The sequence below is a fragment of the Ptychodera flava genome, chromosome 18, assembly GCF_041260155.1.
Source record: "Ptychodera flava strain L36383 chromosome 18, AS_Pfla_20210202, whole genome shotgun sequence".
NCBI lineage: Eukaryota > Metazoa > Hemichordata > Enteropneusta > Ptychoderidae > Ptychodera > Ptychodera flava.
In genome coordinates, this window is record NC_091945.1 from 27,952,103 (window position 1) to 27,975,747 (window position 23,645).

The 23,645-nt window shown below is 38.7% G+C and overlaps 1 protein-coding gene across 2 annotated transcripts in view; it reads left to right on the forward strand.

Annotated features, from left to right (window-relative positions):
* Positions 1–23,645, forward strand: part of LOC139117299 (atrial natriuretic peptide receptor 1-like) — a 120,624-nt gene that overhangs the window by 33,867 nt on the left and 63,112 nt on the right. The window contains exon 1 of one of the 2 annotated variants that reach the window (XM_070680281.1): positions 15,838–17,357. The exons of the other annotated variant lie outside the window; for it this stretch is intronic. Within the exon in view, the coding sequence (XP_070536382.1) occupies positions 16,664–17,357 (694 nt within the window). The 5' untranslated portion in view covers positions 15,838–16,663. Of the gene's footprint in view, positions 1–15,837; positions 17,358–23,645 lie in introns of those variants that run through there. 2 annotated transcript variants of the gene reach the window in all.

Sequence of the window (23,645 nt, forward strand, 5' to 3'; positions counted from 1 at the left end):
CTGTCTGTCTGCTGTCTCTCTGTCTTTCTGCCTGTCTCTCTGTCTCTCTGTCTCTCTCGCTCTCTCTCTGCCATTGCGTCCAAATACATTATAAAGTATCCAACTATATACGCATGACTGGAAAAGTAGCTTAGATGATGATGCCATCGGGCCAAGTCGTCTACGAAGATCTATTTCTCCAAGGTAATTTGTGCTGAGTAACATTTGCAATTTTTAAATTGTTTTTACGCACTCCACAGTGAATATATACATATATATATATTATATATATATATATATATATATATATATATATATATATATATATATATATATATATGGATAAACTTTAGAGGAAAAATGAGTTTTTTAGAAATAGCAAGAGTGATATAAATATCAATGTGAAATAAATCGTATTTCATTGTCGTCATTTATTGTTGAAGTATGAGGACATTTAGGACAAGTCGGAAATTGGTTATAAGTCTAGAATAATTGCCTGCCGTCTCTGTGACAGGGAGTCGTCTCCGACAGGTTTGATAGTGTAATGACAAAAATGTACTTGTTCAAACCTACCGCTGTTTCAAATAGCCTCAATTGACATTAAGTGACCTACTAATAAGAGATAAACGCCGTTCGCGATATTCTCTGCTCAGTATCTTGAAAGTACGCATATACTAGATTTTCAACTATTGAACGCCTCATTTAAATTCAATCTGCAGCGTTGATGTTTCATTTCCTTTGATTTGCACGAGAGCTCAGGAGATCACATAAATTATCCCCTGCAGTGTACTCGAGTACTCTCAGCTCTACGGCATGTCGTTCGACTTGTTTTCGAGATCTTACCGAGAAATCTCCTGAATCTCCTGAATCGTCTGGCTATCATTCAGACTTTTCCCGAGTTGAAATGCTTCTCTGTTGTTGTCAGAAGCGTGTTATATACAACAGTCGTTCCAAAAATTCATCAAAAATGTTTTGCTGACAGCGGTATACTCAGTGTACCACAAGGCAGATGCAAAATACATTTGCTTCTCTTGCCGTTTGATATTGGTTTGAAAAACTTACATTTGTTGACATTTCCCTTTTAGGTAGCATGTATTCAATTCCTTTCTCTGGAAAGTTGTGTCTGTATTTCCTGTTATATTGACATTATGTCACTGTTCCAAATTTCTTTCTTGTGTCGAGGTATTTAAGATTATTCACATTTTGTAATAGAAAGCATGTTACGTGTCATCTGCTTTGACAAAACTTGGCATGCTCAATAAGAGCATAGAGACACCATTCGCCGCCGACTTCAAATATAGAACTGTAAATATATAATTATAATATTCAAGTATGATGGAGAGAAAGTGAAGGGTAACATCTCCTAGTTGAGTTTTCGTCCATAATGGGGGTCTTCTCCTTCGCTTTTGTACTATTCTCCATCGTCCAGGAGAGTCTTCATGGTGGCTCGCTGATAGGTATTTGAGATCCTTATTTTTTTCCGAAGCATCAGACTAGCTATACGAGGACGTGAGGATAGTTCAAACTATCCATAATAGTGAGGTAAGTTCAAACTATCCATAATAGTGAGGTAAGTTCAAACTATCCATAATAGTTATTTTTAAGACGACCATTTCACAAGATACAGCGTCTCTCAGAGAGAGGGAGAGAAAGCTAGCCCGATACCTTGAACTAGATCCAGAGAGTTTGATATTGTCGAATCACATGGTTGCTAAGCAATGGCGTCGCTTCAACCATACATTAGTCATTAATTAAATATTAAAAACAATCATCCAATCATAAACAGTAAACAATATCGTAAAGTGATCGCATCAGCTACAATTTATATATTACGATTAATGACGGTATAATCTCTAAGATACAGATCACAATCAGTTCTTCAAATGTTGCAATTAGTTAATGAACTTACTTTTGAAAGCACGCTCCCAGAACAAATTTAGTGTTTCTGTCGACGTTGACAGGTCACTGTCAATTACATATGTGGTTGATTTATATATAGTTTTTTGATATACGTTTCGATGTCAGTGAAAGCTACATATAGGTGAAAGTGTATTAATTTCGTGTTTGGTACTGATAAAACCTTTCATTATATCAACAGCAGCTTTAATTTTTTCTGAAAAAAACTCTTTCAACTTTTAGTATTGTGTGCTACTGAACAAACGTTACGAAAACTGTGTCTGTATTTCCACTCCTCGGAGAATACGGTACTAAATGGCATCGGAAACGACCTTAATATCTCAGTGTGGCTCGAGTGAAAATTTCCGGCTGAAAGCATACAGCATTTTACATGACGCACAATTGTTAACTACGCGGAGTAATGGTTCGTTGTTCCTCTGAAGTAAAATCATGTAAGAGTTTTCATGATTAAATTTTTTACGGTACAGATAGTCTAAAAGTTCGATAGAGACACACATATACTTCGTTTGACGAAATACATTAATTTTTAAAATAATTTTAATCTTTACACGATTTTGTGAGCTTAAAGAGACTTCAAATCGAAAGCCTTTACGTTTACACGCGACAAAAGCTTCCAGGTACGGTTAATCCATAGTTAGGTTGAGTAAGCTTATTTTTATTACACTCTTCTCACGCAGCCAATAAATCTGACCAAGGGGATAAAAGGATTTACAGAACAAGAATCGCGAACATTCATCTCGCTCGACACTAAAAATGCTAAAAAAGAAGGCCTTCTTCGCAACGAAGATTTCTCGTTTTCAAAAGAAATATTTAAGTATGTAAAATCAAAACGTAATGACGAAGTAGACAATACTCTATTATTCGTGTCTTGCAAAGTAAAAAAAACAAATAAAGTTTCCTTATTATTTATAAATGTTGTAAATATCAAAGAAGCTGCATTATATAACGTATTTGTCATCACAGTGGCATTGGGTGCGGTAAAACAACCCGTCGTGTATTATATTTACTTCCAAACATAGTACGGAATTTTTCATTTTGCAATCTACAGAGATGTCTGTAAGAAACCACGAATCTTAGTTACTACAAACAGTTGCTAAATGATAACGCACTGTGCAAGCAACAGATCGGCGGTTACAGCCAACAAATTTCATATCCAAATCGTGAAATGATTATTATGTGTCCACCAATAAAATGATTTTTGGAGAAAATCATATTAGGCATTCTTAAAATCATCTATAAACATGTTGTTTCAATATCTATCATTGCAAAACGTCAATTAACTTAGACTGAAATGACTTTCTTTAGCAAATGAATATTTGATAAACTAAAGGGGCATGCACATCATGAAAGGAAGAGTCAGTTATACTATAGCTGATATTGCTTCAAGCGACGCATTACATGCCATTCAAAGCAAAATGTTGCCATTGGCAAACGCATTCATAATTCATGAGGCATATTATCCACAAGGCAGGTCATATTTAAATTGATGTAACTGATTTTGTTTTTTCATCAGAGTACTCGTTTATTGATGTTGGTAAAAGTTCATTCACCCCAAATGAACTTAAGTACGCCAAACAACAAGAAGATTTGAAAATTACTGTTACATATTTGGCGTCATTTTACCTTGTGTATCTTTAAAATAGTCGGACCTTAGTATATAATTTGCAAATTTACTAAACATTTTTTTATTTCTTGCAAACAGATTACTTGAATTTATTACTGACTTTGACACAGCCTGAATGTATGAGTCTAGCCATAGATTCTCGAGAGTCTATGATTAGCCCGTAAAACACATGTGCCAATAGTATCAGAGCCTGATATATTATAAACAAAACTTTTTTTTCAATCTTGGAAGAGTTCATTAAATTGACAATTTTATTATTGGATGTCTGCCCAACCGACCAACGTGCGAAGGAACAACAATCCAATCGCTCAGTAACTTACAATTATATTACCATGCCCCGTCCATTGCGTTTTAATTGGTCGAGCTGAACCACGTGACTGCCCACAAATACATAGTAATGGTTTGATTTCATGCTCGTGAATATGAATAACATCGTAAACATAAAAACTTTACGGCTAAAACGAAAATTGTGATTTGTACAAAGATCATAATCAACCACAAAATAAAATCGAACATCTGTGGGCCAAATTTAGACTTTTTTCCAATCAAATTGGAGGAAAGCCAAATTAACGGGCTCGGCAAGCCTCGCCCGTTTGGCTTTCCTCTCGCCCTTGCCCACACATAAACGTTAATGGTCAGCGCGTCGTCCATTATTTCTATACTATTTCACAGGTTTTACAATACCTAACTAAATGTATACCCGTACAGATTAAGTCAATTGGACCATCCACGCAATGCTCGGTACCTTAAATATGATATTGCCACCTAAGTGAGTCATAATTAAGGTCTCAGGCGGTCGACCATATATTTTTCAATATGGCGAATTTCTACAAGTAAAACGCAGAAGCCAAAATTAAGTTTTAGGTTAAGCAGAAAATTATGCCAGAAATGTCAAGAAAGCTGAGGAGATGCTTTTAACGAAGATGTAACAGGTTTACAAACAAAAACTTTGCTCCCGTAGCTCAAGACAAAACTATTTGTGCGGCGAAATTGGTCGCAATATCTGCTTGCAAAGATTATTAACATCATCATATTACACAAACATTCATGGTTCAAATTTCTATTTAGTATAAGAGTCAAGAACTCAGATTTCAAAAAATTGCAGCCATTTTATGGTAAGTACAAACATAGAGAAACATAGATAGAGTGGCAACGGTTATTGTTTAAGGCGTGAAGCGGTTACGTAACCCATCCATGTTCGCCTCGCCTCAGGTTGCTCTCGCCTCTCTTTTCCGAAGAGTGCCGACCATGAATCCTTCGGCAATTTTCGGATTTTCGCCAATTGTTAAGCTAAAGTATGTTCGGCAAAGTTTGTGTTGTTGTTGTCGTGTGGTGCTGAGCAGAATTGACGTGCTGGCGAAAACGGGAGTGTTTTGAGCTTCAGAAAAGTGAGTTTTATGGTTTTAAAAAACCCCTCTAATATTTTATGAATATATAATGAGTGTGTTTGAACCAAATTTGAAAGTCTTATATCGATACTGTCTGGTTTTACTCAATGGTCTACGGTCAGTCATACCCTCTTTTACACGTGCGTCAAGGAAGGACATGTTTATGAAACTGCTGGCGTGTTATGTTTTGATTGGCGTGAAGCAGTGTTTCTGGCCTGAGAGCTCACAAAGTAACTGTGGTTGCTACGCGACTGGCAGTACGATGCCACCTCGTCGTATTTTCGCATAATCTCGTGTAATTATCAACCACAAACAAGCCTTCAAAAAGTTTAACACCTTTGAAGCTCATTTTAATATGAAAAGCCAATAGTCTACCGAGACGACCATGGAACAAAAGGCATGCAAGCGTTGCGACTCTGTCTATGTTTCTCTGTGGCACAAACAAGAATTAAGTATTGCATCCTATTTTTCATTTAAGAAGCCCGGTCGGTCATTATGTCATTATGGAATCAAATACAACGGATGCGAAGTTCATTTGAAAGTTTAAAGCAATATTTCATTTTTAAGAATTAAAATATGTCCTTCAGAGGTTGAGAGAAATCTTGCGCAGCAACAGCTGTTTACCAGATGTGTGTTGTAAGCTTGTGTGACCTTTACAGTTCCTTTTGTATATTTCAGTCGATATTTTAAGATAACGACTTTCTATTCGCAAACATTACTGCAATCTCTCGATGTATGCTTGCTGTCAACCAAAAAAAAAACACAAAAAACCCCCGCATACATTGTATGTCAACATAGTTACTGTTACATGTAGGCATTACGGTGTTGTGATTACCGGGATAATCCGTTCAAGCTCTTTGCTGTTCTGAAAACCACTAGCCTTTCATCGTAGATTACTTTAATTCCATATGTGTAGACACGATGGATAAAATAGTGTCCCGTCGGGTATTGGGATTACTGGTTCGTATCCATCCAATTACATCGTTACGATACTGCGTTGCAAATATTAGTGTTGTTGGCTGGGAACATCAACTTCGTCTGGTATTTATTGACTTCGTGTCTTTATTGTACGTAGTTGTCGTTCCTGCGGCAAAAAAACATAAAAATTGCATCGTTACTTATATCTAACCATTGAACAGAAAATTAAATGTTAGACAGGTTGAACGTAGCACTATGGCAGCATTGCTTAGGATCAATGTATATGGTGAAATCAGAGAGAGAGAGAGAGAGAGAGAGAGAGAGAGAGAGGAGAGAGAGAGAGAGAGAGAGAGAGAGAGAGAGAGAGAGAGAGAGGAGAGAGAGAGAGAGAGAGAGAGAGAGAGGAGAGAGAGAGAGAGAGAGAGAGAGAGGCAGGCAGACAGACAGTCAGACAGAGAGTTACCGAGAAACTAATCTGATGACTGAGAAGGACTTAGTTCTGAATTCTTTGTTTTGTACAAAAAGTCACCAATTACTAAACGCCAGTCATGAAAATGTACATTTAACATGGCAGAAAGTGCATGCCCACGTTCAGATGTCTCATGTCTTTGCACCTGCCAACATCATCAAGAAAAATATCTTGACTCCTGTCGTAAAACAAAGACCATTTATATGAACATTCTGTACTGTTATACTGTGATAATAATCCCAAGGTACGATGGTCTCGGATGCGAAAATAAAAAGCCGGATAGCAACGTTCACTCGCTCGAAATCGTATTTGCTAAAGAATAAAACCAGTCAACTTTTAGACGCACCCTGTTTATTAGAATAATTTGTGGTCGAATTCCCTGGCGTGCGATTACTTTTTTTTTTCAATTACATTTATCTGTTGTAACAAAATTACCTGTGTCGCCATCTCTGTCAATGGAATTCGAGGAAGTCTCGTAACAATCAGGAGAAGTATTTGCTTTTGCATATTAATGCTGGTAATGTGACGTCATTAGGTGTAGGCCTTCAGTGCAACAACTATGCATCAACTTGCTATCTGTTCATTTGACTGTTTTGCTGATATATTTATGGCCACTAAAGAGTGAAAAGCGTTAACTCTAAATCGTAGTCCTTTCTATGTTACACTTAAGATCGTGAAATGCACTCTCAGGCGAGGTTTCAAGTACTCGAGAAGGATACTGAGTTGGAAATACTACACTTAGATGCTCCACATGCTCATTGAACAAACTTGTACTCAACCATATAGACAGTAGAGAAACTGTCTATGACTGAACTAAGGAGTAGCTGCTGCCAGTGTTCGTTGGAATTTCGTATACCATGATATTTTCCTTTAAGCTTATTATTTAGGTCCGAGGATTGCCTCTATTGTCGATCTAAGCATTACAAGAATCGAATTCGGCTCAGAGAGGCTAAATTCAAAAATACTAAATACTATGAACATATTCCCAAATGATACGTCAAAATTAAAGAGGTCATGCTGCAAAATTTTACGACCCCAAGTGTGACTATCACACAATGAATCACACAAATCATTTGCATATGAATGGATTCTCGTGACCACGAGAAAGTCGTCATCACAAGTCTCTCAAGAAAGTTTCCATGAAGTCTTTTTGTTTGTAGGTTGAGTCTTCGTCATGACTTTCTCCATTTTCGTTCACATTTTCCACTGCTCTGAGCTAAGTATGTCGTGAGATGATTATTGCTCTCCCTTGCCCAGTTAATGTTACTGACAATCACGATCCCTCACTTCAGCTAGAGCAAATTAATGGATTCGAGAACTGAGATTTCATTTTTGTCATTACTACATGTGAACAACCTTGAGGCTGAAATCCGGTTTCTTTTAATGCAGTATGCCAGACACGAACACAATATCGCGCGTCAAGTTATTATGACACAAATACTTGCGGCCCCTAAATGAATTTATTAACAACCTGAGGCGTTAAACACACAGACATAACTGTGTTGATACACTTTCTAAATGAAAGTATGGCGTTCCTTCCCATTGCTGTCTCGAATGACATTGAAATGCCCTCATCACTGCGTATATATCACTTGCAAATTGTTCGGCGTGACAGCTCGACGGCGACATTACGATGAGAAACGAACATCGACTCTATGTGTACTCTTATAAAGATATATTGTATTTCATTTTTAATCTATTATTAATGCTACCCTAGTATGCTTCATACAAATTCAATAATGCAAATCTAGTTTAATCGCGTTTAACATTTTTACTATCCGATTAGCCAGTGACATTTAATATCCAAAGTGAAACATATTCATACTTATATTGTTAATTGCGTCTCTGGCGCTTCATTTAATTTGTATTGTTACATTAAGTCTTTGATTTCTTTATATTCTCTTGACGAGTCACCCGTGAAGCTCTCTTTACCAATGTCCTAAGTTATTTGTTGTCTATCACATTTTTAGAACAAATAAGCAAATATACATTTCTGGTACAACTCGAGGTTATCACAGCATATTTTGTGGAAGTTTTCAAGTTTTTAGTTAAGATGTTGATAAAACATAATAATCGGACTGCCGGACATAAACCACCTGAGTGATAATAACTTACAAAATAGAAAACCAAATATTTCGAATTAATCTACTAATCTGCTAGGTATGTCGATTTTATGTGACGCAACACTTGATAGGTAAGGTTTTATAAGGAATCTTTATCCAGCTTTGCTTTGATCTTCCAGTCAGTGTCCTTCAAAGGTTAAAATAATTCGAGAAAACTTCTCCTGTGGTTTGTTGGCAGTTTCTATCTGCCTGAGAGTTTGTTTCCGACAATAAATCTGAGAAGCAGCTTAAATTTTCTTTGGGCAAACCCAACCACGCAGGATTTTATCAACATTTTACACAGACTACATAACATCAACTCGTTGTAGTGTTTGAGTTTGTTACCATGGCGACTACTCAAAGAACGGCGCGGGCACCAGCCTAAAACATAGATAGTTGTACAAGGTTACACATTTTGCTTAACCTGAGACTTTTCGTCTAAATGAAAACCACGGAACACGCCACCTAGTTCTTTGGAGCATTCAATGACGAAAATCAGTTACAAGCACCTGTAATGGTTACTTCAAGTTCTTAATCAAACAGTTACCCAGAGCCAGTCGAGGTCTTCTTTAATGATAATATATGAATGAAGAAATATTATCGTTTGAGTGCCATTTGGCAAATTGAAGTCGTGCTCGCCTAATTGCGTCCTAAAATCTTCAAAATCAAATTACGCGGAAAGCGTTTGATGTACCAGAAAGGTCAACTGCGACATTTTCTCCCATTTTCTAAAGGGCAGATCCTTCATTTATAACAAAATATGTAAGAATCAGTTACCAATCGCCCACTTATCGAATTTCTCAGACTTATTCTCGAACAGAACTCTGGGAAGTAACTACCGGCAGTGTTATATGACTTCCCGAATGAAAACCTTGGGTGCATAAATTAGACTCATTTGATAAAATCCGGCAGCTTCTGGCAATTGCTCTGTGCCCCTCTTCTTCTTCGTTGTGGCATCATGGTTTGACAATCAACAACGAAGTATCATAAGAAAGCAGAGTTTGCCCAAGATGGCGATTTTTGCGTGATCTGCAACTACACTGAATTATCCACCATTTTCAAAGTAAACTTTGGATGATGATGATGATGATGATGATGATGATGAGACTCACTCCCGCCGCAAGAATTTTTTCAAATTAACTACTATGATCTATTTGCAATTATTCAACAACTGTATCTGTATTCGAAAAATGGTCCAGGGTACATGTATATGATCTGGAAGCCAGGAATTTTGCGTTCCGTGTGATAGATAGATTATTTATTTCAGTACTATTGGCCTAACGTTCCGTGTGCAAATATCGATCTAGTCTAACTGTGAGACACCCACATCACGCATCCTTACACTAATTGGTGCCACTTTTTGTTCGTAGGTGAAATTGAACTAAAAATTTTGAGTGGAGTATATTTTGTTCTAATCAAAGCCGAAGAGAGCATTTTACAAGTTGGGAGACTGAACACATAGACATGGCACATAGATAAAACGCTAAGAGCGCCGAGAAACGATAAGTAAATTTCTCGCGGGACCTTACTGCGTCCCAAATTAATGAACGGTCATCGTTAGTGAAATTAGTTTGATCATAATAACTTGTGATGTGGATTCCTCAGGTGATACTGTCCTCGGATAGAGGCCGTACGCTCTCCTTATCATTTTGAGGCCCTACTACAAAATATACAAACTTGAAACTGCCGTCCAAACAAAAGTTTTCAGTTCAATGAATACAGTCAGATAAATTTCAGCGCAGCAAAATTTATCGAAATCTTTTGTCTTCTTGGTTTGAAACGCGAGACAGTGCGTGAGTCGTAATGCGCATTTATGACATTTTTTCTTAGATAAATGACGTCATCTACCGAAAGAGCTGGCAAAAGTTCAAGCCCACAATGCTTGTAAAAATGGCAGTCGCCTGGAGTAGCAAATATAACAAGCAAAACGAAATTTCAATCGTAGGGCCATTAAGTCATATTAACCCAAACTACAAAGTGGATTTTCAATTACCACTAAGCTTAAATCAGGGTCATGGAAGTTCGCCGGGGAGATTGCAACAAAAGCGATTTGGACTACAGAGATGATATTTTGGAAAAGGCATCTTGAGATGCACAAAATCGTATTCTTTCACCGTCTCATCACGTAATCCGGATTAGAAGTAGAGACGTCGGGGTTCGCTTAAAGAATAGTGGTCGGAAATATGATAGTACGCTTGTCTCTAAAGTATCTTTCTATGTCCCAATGGCCTCGTAGCCATATTATATTGTAAAGTAAAGGATAACATCGACATATAATCGTGCTCCAATCTCGTATTGAGATTTTTTTTTCGCAGAAAGGTGAGCTTTGTCTTGGGTCTCGCGATCAAATATCCTGACCTCTTAGGAGCAGAATTTACGAAGGTTTTCGTCATGGGAAATGTAAAATCTGGTTCTGGAGGGTCACATGAAACTTGGTCGTTTTTCGCTCCAATACGTCGCATCGAAGTTGATTCCTTCAGCTGCTGCGAGTGTCTCATCAAGTCACACTGCAAAAGCTACCACGCCGTAACGAGAGGCCAATTTGCCGGGGCCCTGTAGACTCCGGCAGCGAGGAACCATGAATGATGTGTATGCTGCAGCGTATGAAAATTAAGGGTGATCAAGTGATAAATATTCGCTCAGCGACGTGGTCATAAAACAGGGAAAAATGGAGTAATTTTTTATTCTCTTAATGAGTGTGTACGATGAATCACTGCAACGTCAACAATGCATCATGCCAAGACAATGAAACATTCTCCCCAAATCCGGTAAAAATTGCATACATCCGATTAATTTTGCGAAAAATAGATCGCACGACGGCAAAATATTTCTGATGTGGAAAATCTCATAGTAGGCCTAAGTCATCTGTTCACTGTTCAAACTATTCGAGAAATTCAGTGTCTTCGGGGTTGGCCACTTCGACGACAATTTACATTCCATGAAGTGAGATATATTTGACAAGATAAGCAGTTGAGCCCTACCTGTCATATTTTCACAACTTAATTTATTTGGTGGTAGAGTAAGTGGAATGTAAGTTCCGTTCTGAAAAAACGTACCTCTGGTTTCGGGATTCTTTCGTCCCTCCCTGGTGAAGGGTTCACATAATTGTAAGTCATGAAAACTTGGAGACCACGTTGTCCTAGTATTTATGACTTATGTTTATACGTTAAACTTCTAAGTATATCATCGTATTAACAATCTATTTTGTTGCCAAAATTTCTTTGTAGACTTTTCTCGGTGAAGCACTTTCAAACGCGAATGGAAAACACTTATGAGACGTGGTATAACAGTGAAGACAAGCATGCGCAGAACGGTTAAGTGCATTTATCATTTTGTAGAACATTTTGTACTGACGTCATGCCATTACGACATTCGTTTGCGATTATACTGATTGTAATCACAGTAATAGCCGCATTAACTATTTCACCTGAAAGTTTTTGATACAACTCTACCTAGTTCAACGGTTTTAACGAACCGAGACACACAGAGCGAAGTCAAGAGTAAAAAGTTCACCGATCGCCGTCAAAATGACGAAATGAGTTACAGAAAATGATATCTGCTATGTCGTTTGCAAATAACATTTTCCAATTAACATTTTTCATTAGACGCCAAAGAAAAGGTCAGCTTTTATAAAGAGCCTGCCTGAACGTTACAACTGTCAAACTGGAATTGTCACTTTCACGTGCAATTTGTAAAAAATATAAGTAAAATCTTCATCGCAATACTGTTCATACAGATTAAAATTTTGCAACCTATTTTGCATTAACTTGTAAACGACACATGGTGACTTTTATTTCACAGAGGGTATTTTCACATTGTTTTTTACCTTCGTAACGACTTGACCTTTTCCGTGCAATTACACTGAACTTTCCCGAAAGAGTCCCTGCTGCCACATGATGTCACCTTCTGTATAAATAGAATATTCCTTCACTTCCCGCCTGTGTTATCTCTTGCCTTTCATCGCAAGGCCCCTGAGGAAGTCAGCGATTGAAGGATTAAGAATCAATCAGATTATTTCGGGCACCAAAAAAAAGAGAGTTATGTAAGTCGTAGGATTAATCACGGTAGAATATTCAATACTGCATCGTAAGTAACTACAGTTGATTTAGTTGATTTCAATTCGCTCGAAAACTATTGCCGAAACCATTTTAATGTGGCACCACTGATGACGTCAGTGGTAAATTGAAATGAGGGAAACGGGTCAAATTTACCGTGAATGTTTGACTCCGTGAATCTTTTAGGCCAGCGCATACTGCAGCTGTAGATACAGCTTCCACTATACTCCGAGTATCACATTTGAAATAAAGCCTTCACAGGTATCGTTGTGATCTGAGTACGGACTGAAAATTCAGTTCATCGACTTCTGACGATTACAAACCCTATTCTGCGCATGCGTTAAAATGTTTGACAGCTATAACACCTCATCAATAAGAATTTAAACAACGATGTTGACGCGCGGCAAAAATAATCGAAACTCATCAACCTTAACGGCTACTTTACCTTAAATTATGCTCTAGTTTTCACTTCATATTTTTCTACTTCATAATTTTTAGTTTCTGTACAGGCTACGAAGTGCGGAATAATCTAATCAAGATTTCTTGGGAGAACAAATTAATCTCGCTGACCCCTTCGTTATTCGTTCATTGCTATCTACACTCATTCAAGCAATCAAGCGACCTGGTACTCATATTTCTTTATTTCTCGTTCTCAATCCTTGGTTTTGACTTCCTAATCAATAATAGTTCTGAACCAAATTAGCATATTATCACGAGTTCGAACAAAATAAATGTTGAATACTCGTATTATCCTCAAGTCTAGCAACAAAATATTATGTCTGACGCGTGGTTTATCAAGTAGCGAGTAATGATTCATTTTAGATTATTATTAAAAGATCCTTCGCCCTCCCAGTTCAATTTCCGTTCTTGAAAAGTGTTGCCGTGGATACGTCGCCCTAGAGAATCGTGTATTTGCAAAGGCACGCAATTCGCATAGACTGTGACCCACTCGATTGAGAAAAGGTCATTTCCTGAAACGAATTAGGCGTTTACAAAATGCTCAATTTGCGTGTAGTCACCAGAATGTTTCTTAAGGAAGCGGCGTAATTTTGTTGATCCCAAATGTACTCCCGTCTGTTTTTGTGTCTCTGAACGACGTGCAACCAACGGCGGAAGACAAGATAGCATCTGTTGATGACCAGACTGTCTTTTGATTACAGAGTTCCGTTATTGCGAGCCTGGCGTGGCATGTGAGGCAGCTCTTGATTGCTTCATTGATTCGATGACAGCGACACAAATCAGCGGCGATATCAAACAGAGATAAATCTGGCAAATTAGCTATAGCATGTCCTTCGCAACGCCACCTATGCCGTCATATTCTTCATTTCTCCTTTCCCTTTATTTCTTTATTCCATTGTAAATTTATGACGCTAAACGAACTGTCCGAGCCTTGGTTCAGTAACTTTAAAATGGTATCGCCTACGTCTGCTTGCTCGCGGATCACTAAGTGACACCCATTGGTTTCGCCATCTTGTTTTTTTTATAATGTGGACCACTAACATTTGGATCACAAAATTATGTTGTCAGAGATTGCTTTTGCGTGCGTATATGTTATACACCGCACTGGACTTTTCTGGCAACTTTGATTTGTCGCCATAAAACTCAAGCTTTTCCCTATGTTCATTAACTTACCACGAGACGTGGTGATGTTTGATATACAGATGCAACAAATCAATTCGATGTATAAAAAAACCCTGTCTTGTGAAAAATACCTTGAAATATGCTCAGAGAAAGTTAGTTTCTTCCTAGGTCAGAAATAATGATGATTTATCCCTCACATACTTGTAAATTAAGAGCGTTACTTGACATATTTATTGTCTGTTTTTATTTTGAGCGATTATGCGCATTCCATAGACATTTAGCAAAACCTATTTTTGCTTCAAAATAAGTCATCTGAGTAATAAATGAAAGCGGAATGAATTTATTCATTCTCTATATTTGCGCTCACTAGCTAAGTTTAGAATCATCGTTAGTTTGCGCACAGCATAAAACACATCTCGAGTTACCTCAAATTTGTAATTATATTTTGACAATTTCACGTCGCGTTAAGTTCTGAGTGTGGAATAACATCATAAATTATGCGATGCCATTGCAATGCATCATCTGATATAGTACGATATCATCCCGTGTGACACTATATATTTGTCATATCATGTCTACCCATATTTCTACATAGGACGAGATGACGTTATGTTGTGATATGAATCAAGTTATGACGTGATGTGATATACGCTTTGCAATACATAGTAATATTATCACATCATGACTTCTTGTTTCTATTACAATTTTACAATGTCCAAATTCCACGACGGTATAATTTTATAACTGTTACTAACACATTAAATCGTACCTTAGCGTAACATGCAGTAACCAATCGTATCGTCTTGTGTTCCATCTCAATTTGTGAAATATAACATTTTCCTAATTAACATTCCATCAATCACTTTAAAACAGTCAACGACACACTTGTGTAATATTGTTCTAATGATGAAACGAAAACGTATGAAAGCTTCGCCATTTGCTGAACTTTTAGCTACTGAGTTGTGGCGCCCCCATGCTCCCATATGACAGGTGCAGCCAACGGAGCTATTCATCGAAAAAGCTATTCCAGGAGCAATATTTGAGGGCAGGGGAAATTGTAATTGTGCTGGGGCAGGGGATATATTTTTAGGTGGCAGGGAGCAAATTTTAGTTTTTTTGTCAGGCAGGGCAGATATCGGTTGGTTGTCCCGGGGAGAGGGCTTTGCGAAAAATGAGGAGAGGGGGAACTACTTTTAAAACGGGTCAGGGGAAGTTGAGCCATGGTGTTTTCATGGTAGCTTCATGTCTGCACGGGAAATGGAATGACCAATTTTTTTTTGGGGGGGGGGGGGAATTTTTGCAGGGTAGGGGAAATCGGCAAGTTTTTTCCGCCACAGGGCAGGGGAACTTCAAAAATTGACAGTGGGGAGGGGGAAAAGGCAAAAATAAGTGGGGAGAGGGTAAAAATGAAGTTTGAGTGCAGGAGGGCAAGTCGAAAGGTTTTCAGTGGGAGGTCAAATTATGAATAGCTAAATAATTACCCTCATGATTTAAAATTAGTCAGTTCACATTACTTGTCATGCACAATATATCTTATCATAGTAAGGACCCCTTTAAAAGTGCATTGTTCGTTGGCTGCACCTGATATGAACTCAATTCCTTACATTAATGTGCAACGTTAAAAGCAGTCTCGTCGCTCTGAGCGGTCTTCGTGTCTACTTTGGCTTTTCCTCACTTGTACAGTTATTAAAGAACGTCGCCGGTTAATCAGGTAGATATGCTGGGTGGAGTTTGTCGTCTGTCTTGAGGACCCTGGATTTCCACCAATCATGTGGTTGCTTTATTGACGTTGAAATGATCTCGCGGAGTTCTGTCAAGCACTGTGGACGACGAAAACATGTTAAACTTGTTCCCATAGTTCCTTGACGGTGGTTTCATTTGATGTGCGTACAGGATCTCGAAAATGAATGTCCAAGTACAGAAGATGCATTGAAAGACCAGCCCTCGGGAAAACGGACAGCTCCCGCTATATTTGGATCACACTCCCTGTAGTGAAATATTTATTCGCGCAACAATGAACTGAATAGTGTAGTTCCAGCTCCTGTCTGTCAGTGTGCGAATATCTCCGGAGACAAAAGGCTTAAGACGATTGGACGCTGCCTCTGCGACGTAATCATATTTTAGTCAGTAGCGAGTCAGCTGTGGTGCCTGGCAGTTGGGTGATAAATCACAACAAGCGAGGGAGGGCAACTACGTATGTATTCACATTAGGGGAGTTAGTTTCATCGAAGACACTGGATTGTCCACGCCGTCTCTGTGCTGCGATTCGTATGGGAAGTATGTCCCGATTCAACATATCGTACAATGCGAAACGCCGGGTTCTTGACAGCGTATAGGAAAGGAGTGCGACAGTGAGAGAGGTTTCACTCCTGTCTACCGAGTGTCGGAATAACTACATATAGAAAAGGCGTGTCTCCATTTAGGTTAGTGTCAGCCACACACGAAAGAAAGATTGTTCGCTGATGCTAAAACTATAGCCCTCAAGAGGAATATCCACATATTTGGTATCTCCAGTGCTTTAAAGTGCGCAGACTCATAGCAAGAGCGACAAGAATATTTTTTCCTGTCGGTTTAAAGTTCTTTCCTGCAAAGACGAAGAAGGTATCTGTTCTTGTCGGAACATCGCAAAAATGGCACCAGCTATCGAGAGTTCGCCATCAACTTGGGTTATCGTATCCACCGCGGTCATGTTGTACTTCTGCATTGATTTGACCCAACAGACGGAGTTTCGGATCCATTTGACCATGACCCAATTAACTAACAGGCCTTATTTCGTTAATAAGACCGGGGTAGCGTTCGACATCGCGCTCGAGAAAGTAAATGCGGATCCAACGCTTCTGCCGGGACACACTCTGGCATTTGAAAAATTGCTGACCTGGTGCTGGGGATCCCGTACGGCCGGCATCGTAGTAGATAAATATAGATCCAATGTCTACAGTGCGTTCATCGGGCCCGGGTGCTCAGAAGATGCCACTCCAGTCGGTAAGCTAGCTTCCTATTGGAACATCACCTACATATGTGATATTTGTTCGGAGACAAAGTTTATGGACAAGCAATGGGACTACACAACGATGGTGCGTCTTTTCGGGCCTTTTGTTAAGCTCGGCGGCTTTGGCCTGGCAATCGCCCACAACTTCGGCTGGAAACGCATAGGTATGATAGTGGACATGCATGGTCTGTTGAGACAACCTGCACAGGGCCTTGAACAAACGTTCAGTCACAACAACGTGACTTTGATGTTGAAGGAGTACAACTCGTATCACGATCCGTCCTATGAGGATAAATTCTTGAACATACTTCGAGAGGTCGCGTTGGTCACTCGCAGTAAGTATGTGGTTTGTACACAGTCCCTTCACAGACCTGTAGGATGCTAGTATGGAGTGTGCACAGAGTGTTTGTGGGTAGGAAAAAATAACGTAAAATGCTAAATAGACATGTCTTGGGATAAGGTTACTTTGCAAAAGTTGGATCAGCAGCTACACTGTAATTAACCCGTCGCAAGTTTTTTGACTACAAGCCATCTAGATCCTACACTTGAATGGCTACCGTCGACATCCTCATTTGTGACCCGATTCAACTTTTGTGAACGAAAGTAATAATCTCCGTTTCGAATAATGCCTGCTAGTTCAAGTGTAAGCCGCGGGGCGACGTCTAACGAAAGGCTTCGACATTTTGTTAGGTTCACGAGGAAAAGGAATATTCCTCGATCGGCCGGGAGATGTGCTAAATAACACCGACAAGACGGATGAGGTGTTAGGGACATTTTGATAGTATTCTCTGATTACACATGACATCCATCAATGTAAGGGAGAAGACGAGACCGTAGAGTATTAACAATTTCTCAGTACCATAGCACAATACTTAATTATGAGCCACGTAGTCAGTAATCTTTATGGTGTGACATTTTCAAGACTCATTAATCCCTAACGGAGTTTAAAACCATGCAGCATGAAATTAAGGTGGTAGGTTTTCAAGAAGATTAATCGATATCTTCTCTCCTTCAGTCTTCCTTGAAGAGTTTGATAAATAGAATTTGTTTTCCAATTTAGATTACTCATAACTCGTGGAATCATTCAAATTTAAATTGTAAGTTTTGCATTCGACGTCGACAAAAATGCTGAAAGACATAACAGTTCGGTCCCGAAAAATCATCAGATAAAAAACACCTAGTGTCAGGAGATTAAACAGCAGACAAAGATGCTGTCTAGTTCTCTACGGACGTTGTCGATATACGTACATCATGGCAGTCCAAACATAATGTGTGACTGTACAGTGTCTTTCTTCGTATAGCTTATGTTATTATTTCTGTCGTTATTTTATGTCTAGCACGTTGCCATGGTTGCGCTGTACTCGGTTCTTGTGCAGATGTAGGGCAAAGCATGAGAGCAGTCCGTGCCATATTTTCAAATCAATTAAAGCAATACAACAAAGGCAGAAACCATACTCAAAGTCTCGACCAATCGCCCGCTATTGTTCACTTTCATGACAGAGTTCATAGTGAAATATACAAATGTAATCACTCATCCTACAGTATAAAGACACACTTTTTAGGAAAAAAAAATCAACTCAAGCTTCAGCGCTGTCACATTGCCTCTGTGTGTGTGTGTGATGTGTACTGGAAATTTGTCAAAACCGAACCCTTTTCTAAGTCTCATTCCAATAAAACTCTATGTTAAAAGGACCTTTATAAACCAAACCCCTCTCCAAACCGAACAATTTTCTCAGTCCCTGCGCTCAGTTTAGACAGGTTTGACTGTAGATATACAGTATTTTCTCAGCGGCGTAGAATGCTCGATGAAGAATTGCAGAGCATTTTGACAATAAAGTTGAGAACCCAAGTATGTTTAATTTGGTACCAAACATACTTTGTACTTGATGCGCTATATTATATATATATATATATATATATATATATATATATATATATATATATATATATATATATATATATATATATATATATATATATATATATATATATATATATATATATATATATATATAGTTGAAGTATACAGATGTCCTAGTGGGAAGTTACAGTGGTCGATGCTAAAGCAGAGCATTATAAATACAATATCACAAATTACTCTAAGTACAAAGTAATGATATCTGTTACTTGAGTTTCATTCATCCTGCAATCTTAAGATTGAAGACTGCAGGATGCATGAAACTTAAGTAACAGATATCATTACATTGTACTTAAAGCAATTTGCTGTATTATATGTCTATATAACTAGAAACCTTTTATAATATAACAGGTTCCCCAATGTTGTGTAGCGTGTAAATCTTTTGTGGCAAAATCACACGACTACATCTGATTGTATCTACACCGCAAATTTTAGGGGCTTGCGCAATTTTTTGGGCTTGAAAAAATGACCCATGAAGGATTTGACCCCACGTCCACCGAATTCAGTTCTGATGCTCCATCAACTGGGCAAACTGATCAGTTCAAGTTTGTTTAACGTGCGCCGTCCTAGCCTGTTGGCCTTCTTTTCTTCCCCGCCGTTTGAGACCTCAGATTTACACTCTGGTTATTCTCCCGAATGAGTTCATTTTTTCAAGCCCAAAAAATTAGCAGTGCAGAGACAATCAGATGTAGTTGTGTGATTTTCTCATTAGTTTCTACGATACATTTCCACGCTAAACAACACTTGGGAACCTGTCATATTACAAACACGTTTCTAGTTACAAATTTACGGTTCCTTAAAACAACTCCTTCGGGAGAATACCAGAACCAGATACACAGGTGGATTTGATCTTCTATTTACATCCGACACGTGTTATATCTAATTACTACTGTAATAATTAGGGAAAACCAACGGCATTACAGGTAAGCACTGCGTGGTCACAGGGTATGTCGATATTATTTGTTGAGCTCCTTTGCTTTTCCACATGCAATGCGACGCACATACATAGCACTTTAAAAGCACTATGTGTAGAATACATGTAAGGTTAGCTCGGATCACGTGACTATATTGAGTATTTTCTGGCACCAGAGGGGCCTAATATCTGGCTCAAGTGAGATCTGATTGAAATAGAAACTGTAATAGAATACCAGGCGTATGGAGAAAGATTCGCAACGGGTGTAAAGAGAATACTCTATTGGATAAGAAAAAGCCTCCGGTTGTGTTTTTCACCATCGATGTATGCGTGATAATTAGGAATCTATCTGTGGCAACCTTCATATTCGAGAAAATATATCAGCAACACGGGAGAACAAATTTCCTTGAGCTCATACCGAGAACACTTGTTGAATGACAGGCTATTCTATTTAGTCTGGCAGAACGGGAAATTGGTATCTGGACTTCAAACTGATCCAGAGAAAAGCTTTGATGTTTGGGTTCCCTAATCGTTTTAAGCGGAAAGCATGGGTCTAATTGCAAGCCCTAATCGCGGGATATACTCGCCACAACTGCGTACATGTCTTAGGATGACTTTAATACTTTCACGGTGTATTCGCTGATAACGATTATCGACCAAATCGCATCGAGATGTCGATGGCCTCTGCTTATCAAGGTGCTCTCCTTTCGGTAGTTCGAGCCTCGAAATTGAAAAACTTAAACTTTTGCCCGAACTTTCCCCGTGGAAACTTTAAAATAATTTCCTTCGAAATCAAGAATAATTTACCTTAACTTCAAAAATGGCCGCCATTCCTTTGTCAACCTTATGGGGAAATTTAATTATCGATTTTCACAAAAATAAGCCCATGAACACTTTACTTACTCCATGACTTTCAAACGGATGGTAATTAAAACAAAAAATGTACGTAATGCACATATTTTAGAGTCAAAACATTTCTGCGAGGCGCATTCTATCCGGGGACATTTTTTGTTATTTACTGTCCAATCGGCGATGTCTATCATTGAACACAACAAGTAATGTCATCCTAGGTTGGCCGTCAACTGCATTCTCAAGAGCGATACTCGGTACATGAAATTGTACAGAAGATAGTTCAGGGCTAGGAATGTGTGTAAACTTTAAGCAAACATGTTCTGAACGATATTGGCATGTGGAAATTAAATCTTCAATCGTTTGCATTTATTTACATAAAGGATGGAATGGCGCAAAACATTTGGAATATTCCGTTGGTAGTTTCGCACTGATCAACCTTCGACTTCAGGGAGCTCCATATAGATAATGCCCAATGCCCTTAACGTCGCATTCGATACGAAGGCACAGTTGCCGACGTGGCAACATAACACATGCATTTTTTGCAGTGTGCAATGTTACTGTGGTCAACTTGTTGCGTGACAACGTCGGATGTTTTCTTTCTATTCACATAACGCGAGTTTACTAGGTAATGAAAATTCCAGATTGCGATGGCATAATTTATGCCAGCAGTCACGGATAACATACATGTAGGACAGTGCATCGACTCTGCATATTCTTCTACAACTGCAATGTAGAACATGGTAATACTGTTGAACGCCGATCCCAACGGAGCAGCGCAAGTACCACTACCCGCTGATCCGAAACACAACTATCGACCGATGATTTTGCTTCCAGCAAAGACTGCACGTGACTGCACTTCACTCGGCTGGCAACCGTAAGCGATTTGCTGACACATGTGCTATCAACCGAGTTACTTTTGATGAGGGGTCTTGAGACCGTAGCGAGAGTCTGAGAGTGTGGAAGGGAAAAGTTCTTTTCGGTCTGTTATACGTAAGAAGCGTGAATGAAGCTGTGAGCCCTCTATTAACGTGTAAAGTCAAATGTCCGTCTACTATAAGGATATAAGTTTACAAAAAGGACTACGAAGTCGGACGTTTTCATTAAGCAACAAAGCCGAAATAAGACAAAACGAATCTAGCATATACGCGCTGCACATTAACACTGGACACTCAGTCTGGCTTGTTTAAAAACCCCCAACAAAACAAGAACAAAAAAAAACGAACAAAAAACAACTACATCATACTGAACTTCACCTACCGTGACAAACACAACACGATAAAACACGAATACTTTCTCCCATGCGGTATTGGATTGATTGATTGATTGATTGATTTATTGATTGATTTATTGATTGGCATGTTATCGTCACGATGTGCATCATGCCGCATTTAATTATCCTGCCCGCTCTCGACACATTCTATTCCCTGGTTGAGATTCCAGGTACACAGTTGACTGTGTCATAGCGTATGCCTCCAACGAATGGTAATTCAACGACAAAAGACAAACGGACATCTCGTTAGAATCACGTTCCTTTTGCTGTTAACAATCTAACACTACTACTGTTTCTGATTATATTTATTGCACCTTACGCTGTAAATTCTCATTATTTTTATGTGTTGCACGATGATCTACCCGGCGAAACAGTTGTCACTGTTACTCCAAATTTATGGCTACGCATGATAATGTCACAAAACGTGCATGGCACATTTATCTCCGGGCCGTGTGCCGCAGCTTATTGCTGATAAGGAATGTTGATAAGTTGCAGCAAGTGCAGCAAGTTAATACTCGCAGAAATAATTCGCAGCAAATATCTATTCGATTGGTGCCAAAGCTCAGGATATAAGATGTCACCTTTTGACCGTATGTGACAGAAGAGCGCGGAATGCATTCATCGCAAACACAATGTCGCTAAAAGTTTCCATTTTGCTGGCGGTCTCTTTACGTGCATATCTGTGCATTCTAGAGATTACTTACGATACAGAAGATTCAACTACCTTCCGCTCACAAAAAACTCTTACATACCGCGTTTTGTGAGATTCAGAAAAAGGAGCTCCCGAAGGCAGTTTTCAATTAAATCGTGTGTGTTTATGAATATCCCAGCATAAATGGAACTGAAAGTTATAAAGCTAATGCGGCAACAAGCTCATTGGAAAAGTTCATTTTACATGGGGTTGGGGGTTTCACTGACATTGGCGAAAATAGCACAAACGATGATACAAACATACTCTTCGGCTTTTGAAAACCCTGGGGCAGCGGGCACGAACGTTCGAACACAGAGGTAATCGAAATGTAATCTTTTATCGTTTATTCCAAGAAGCGCATGAAAACAGAACGCATGACTGTATATGGTGTCTTTTGAATCCCATTCCAGCTGTTTACTTCCCGTTTAATGAGCTCTGACTCAAAGAAGAAAACGGAAAGCAACTCAGGTGAATAAAATGTTGCATTGACATGCATATGAATATCGTTCCAATATTATCGTTGACTGATAATGTAATTGCTAAAAATGTAAACCAAGGGGTCAAACAGTTATTGTAATTTGCAATAACACAAGGGGGAGTTCATAATTTTTTTAATTAATTAACTTTATAGGGAAGATATGTAACAATTTATTGGGTATTTGTTTCTCTGGCATTCCGTCCCTTTGTTGAAACTGGCTGTCCTCGCATATGCATTGTCAGATATACTTGCATGACCGTTGGCTTCTTAGTGAATCGAGGGATCATGTACTAAATGTGGGCCTTTTGAAATATAAATAAATCATGTCATACAACCCAGCCAAAAGTTCAAGATATGCTTTTGATTCGACCAAGAAACAAGGTTGGTAAACTAGTGAGTATTTTTGAACGGAAAATTATTGTAAACAACACTGGAATCTGAGCCTCGATCAAAAGTGCCCACACTTATAGCATCGCATAATTTGTGATTTACTGTCTGTTG